Below are 3748 nucleotides of genomic sequence, written 5' to 3'. Positions count from 1 at the left end.
TGGAGGCAGGGAGGGAGGCAGGGAGGGGGGCAGGGAGGTGGGCAGGGGGGTGGGCAGGGAGATGGGCAGGGGTGCAGGCAGGGAGATGGGCAGGGGTGCAGGCAGGGGTACAGGCAGGGAGATGAGCAGGGTGCAGGCAGGGTGCAGGCAGGGAGGTGGCAGTGGCCGGACCATGCTGCCCACCCCAGCCCCCCCTGCCCCCCGTCTCAGCCGAGGTGCCCGCGGGGTGCGAGCCCCAGCAGCAGGAGGGGGGTGTTGAAAGCCCGTTTCCACTCCAGCGCACAGATGTTCCCAGCCCGTGCCAAGAGAGCGGGAGAGGCTTCAATAAAGCAAACATTGTCCTGTGGCAGAGCCCAGCGAGCCTGTACAAAGATTTATCTTTTTTTTTTTTTTTAATGATTACTGCCATTTGGCAGCATGAAAATGGGTTTCTGCAGGGCCCGAATCAGCTCAGCTCAGGTCTATTCAGGATATTTTCCTTGCGCTCGTCCAAATATCCAAGTGCCTCCCTGGGGTAGAGGCTCTTGCCCAGTCAGAGGAGACGTTTCTAACACCGTCCCGTCACCGGGTCTCTCTAATCAAACCCCAAGTGCCCGTGTTGTTCTATTCCTCCTGGCAGCCTGGTGTCCCAGGCACCGGGACAGTTCATGCTGGAACAACAAGGAATTTTCCATAATAACAAACAGGCATTTTTTTTTTTTTCCCTGCTCTCTTTGCTTTTGACATTTAGATTTTTTCCCCCACCCCAAATTTGCTCCTGGTACGTGGAAAACGGCAGCTTGAAAGGCAGAAGCTGGAGACAACCAGGAGCTCCCAAAAAAGGCATTTTCAGCGAGAAAGTGCTGACGCAACCCAGCGCTGCTGGCGCTGCAGCGCCGATAAATATTTGATTTCCCCCTGAATTAGGAAGGCGTCGTGTTGGGAACGGTCGGAAGAAGAGGGAAGACCACAAATAGGCTCTCGAGGAGAGGAGGATCAGCACGGAGAGCGTTCCTGGTGCTCAGGCCAGCGGGCGGGTGGCTTTGGCTTGGAATAAAGTGGTGTTACCTGTGGGAAAGGTACCGCTGCCTGCGCCCTGCCTGCGCCCTGCCTGCGCCCTGCCTGCGCCCTGCCTGCTCTGGGGCTGGGAAGGATGCAGCTCCAGCAGCCCAGCAGGGTTTGAAGTCGTTGGCCGGCGCCTGCTGTTGATATTCCCGGCGGAGGCATCGCCGGGGCAGCCGGGAATCAGAGAGTCTGGGTGCTGTTTGACTGCTGCCCGCTGTCACGGGCTGACAGGGAGCCACTTTGACAATCTCCTACTTTCTAATTCGGGCGGGTTTGGGGTTTTTGACTTGACTCGGTTTCGCTGTCTCATTTTAGACCATTTCCCTTTCACGTCTTCATCAGGTCTCGCTTCCTACCCAGCCCCTTCCCACCACCTGGCTCAGTCTGGCTCTCTCCCTGCCGGGGTCCCCTCGCTTTTCCTTCAGGCTTTTCCTTGCTCTCGTTATCGAGTTCCTTTGGATTTCTGGTTCCACTTAGCTCAGCGCTGAGCCCTGCTCGGGTTCCCCCTCTCTCTCCCACCGCCGCTGGCTGGGCCGGGGTGAGGTGATGCTGCCGGGCTCGAGTGTCCGGCCAACACCAACTGGAGAGAAACAACAAGTACTTTTATTTTCGATGAGCCAGGATCTTTCTAGATTTGATAAACTCTGTTCTTCCCACACTGCGTGGAGCACAACCTGCCTTTGTTAAATAATTCCCACAGAAAAAAATCCCCATATCCTCATGCAAATGCTCTGGTGGATGCCCATCTCCATCTCCTAGGGGTTTGGAGCAGGATGATGCTGTGAGGAGGGCTGTGAAGCTGCCCAGGGAGTGCCCAAGGGCTTCATGGATCGTGACTTTTGTACAGAAGAAGGGAACCTAATTTTAAGGATGCCTTTCCAAAAGGAGCATTTTACATCTTGGCTTTGTAAAGGTGGATTTCACAGCGTTCTGGCCAGGAGGATGCTGAGAAATGAGCTTCAACCCAGGGTGCAGAGCCAGTTTGAGAGTCAAAGCTCTGAGCTTGGTGGGGTTTGTAGCCAGACTTTGGGCTCTGCTGGTCCCCGACTGCCAGAGCCAGCAAGACCCTCCCACGGCCCAGCAGCTTTCCTCAGCCAGGCTGGGACCATCGAGCCGACACAGTGTGAGGGGCTTTCTCCAGGGCCAGATTGTGCGGGATGCCAGGATGCCACTGTGCTGCATCCCACCAGCTGGCCCGGTCCAAGCCCAGGAGCTGGTCCCCCAGGTCACAGGAGGGTCAGCTCCATCCCACCAGGCAGGGCCTCTTCCCACCTTCATTCCCATCCCGCTGGGAGCAGAGACAGGAGCCAGTGCCCAGGCTGGTCCCAGGGCAGCAGCCCCCCGGGATGGAGATCTGGAGGGCTCCTAAAAGGGGGCTGCTGCCCTGGGAGCACCAGGTTCTCAGGGGACATCCCGTGCCCATCAGGGCTGGCTGCGGTGGAGAGGAAAACGTCATCATGGCTCAGTCCTCTCTCCTCTCTGGAGAAGCAGCTCCTGAGCCCGCTGCACCCTGGGGGCACAGAGCTGTCCCCAGAGGGTCCGAGGGCAGCTGCTCCCCCTCCGTCCGCTCGGCACTGCCAGGCCGTGATGGATTTTGTCTGAGATCACGTCTGGCCCCGGTGGCAGCCACAGCTCTCTGCCCACTGCCCCTCTGCCCTCCTCCATGCCCACCACGCTGACGGCCACCAGTCTGGCATCCCCCAGGAAGGTCACCATCTCCCTGCCGCTCGTACCCAGGGCGCGGGGCTGCCCTGCCCCACAGGGAGGAGGGACCACAACATCCAACAGCACCTCCTGGCCCTTCCTCAAACGTTTTGCCCCATCTCTTCTCAACCTGCATCTCCTCCAGCTGCACCCAGGGCAAGGCTTGTGGCACATCCCCATGCCCGGGGTGGGCGTGGGGCAGGAAAGGCGGTGGGGGGGGGGGCTGCCTGGCACAGCAGTCCCCTCTCTGCGGGAAGGGGAGATGCTGCTGGAGGCTGCCAAGACCCACAAGGATGGAAAAGAGCCCCCAGCACCCACAGCCACACTCAGCCCCCACAGGGACCCTCTCCTCGGCTCAGCATCAGCCTTGGCAGCCCTCCTTGTGCCACCTGGTGCCACGGGGTGGATCCAGCTGACCCAGGGGACTGATCCAGCTGAAAACCACAGTGGGTTTCCTCTGCTGGCGGTGCTGCAGGGGGAGAGCAGGGACCCGACCTGGTGGCCTCGGCCACCCTGTGTGTCCCCACCTGGCCAGGCAGGGAGGGCTGAGGGGCTGATCCCCGCAGCTGGGGGAAGGTGGCACCGTCCCTCCCCTGCCAGGCTCTGCCAGACCCCAGAGGAGCACCCACAGGTGGTGCCAGCCAGTGTGGGGTGGGCAGGAGGTGGCTGCAGCCCCAGCCTCTGCCAGCACCGGGCTGGTGACCCTGCTTTTGTGGGTCTGTGTGGACAGAGCCCCTTTAGGTCCCAAACCCTCAGTGTGGTGGGTCCAGAGGTGACCACTGTCCCACTGTCCCAGCTAAGAGCACCAAGAGGTGGCAGGATGAGGGCACCTCACAGTGATGCTGTGACACCCTGGGGTGATGCTGGGGGCAGTGGCAGATGCTTGGGTGGGGGGACACGGGGATGGGAAGACAGGACTCGTGGCTGGGAGTGTTGGTAAAGCCCTGGGGCCATGGAGGGAGCAGAGGGCTGGGGGGATGCTGGGGGGGGTGGGGGGCAG

At 60.6% G+C, this 3748-nt stretch overlaps 1 protein-coding gene across 1 annotated transcript in view; it reads left to right on the top strand.

Moving 5' to 3' along the window:
• Positions 1-2707: 2707 nt before the first annotated feature.
• Positions 2708-3748, top strand: part of USP43 (ubiquitin specific peptidase 43) — a 34087-nt gene continuing 33046 nt past the window's right edge. Inside the window, exon 1 of the mRNA XM_014960116.1 lies at positions 2708-2773. Coding sequence (XP_014815602.1) covers positions 2708-2773 — 66 coding nt within the window. The remainder of the gene's footprint in view (positions 2774-3748) is intronic.

The sequence above is a fragment of the Calidris pugnax genome, unplaced genomic scaffold, assembly GCF_001431845.1.
Source record: "Calidris pugnax isolate Ruff unplaced genomic scaffold, ASM143184v1 scaffold463, whole genome shotgun sequence".
Lineage (NCBI taxonomy): Eukaryota > Metazoa > Chordata > Aves > Charadriiformes > Scolopacidae > Calidris > Calidris pugnax.
This window is presented reverse-complemented; position numbering and strand designations above follow the sequence as displayed.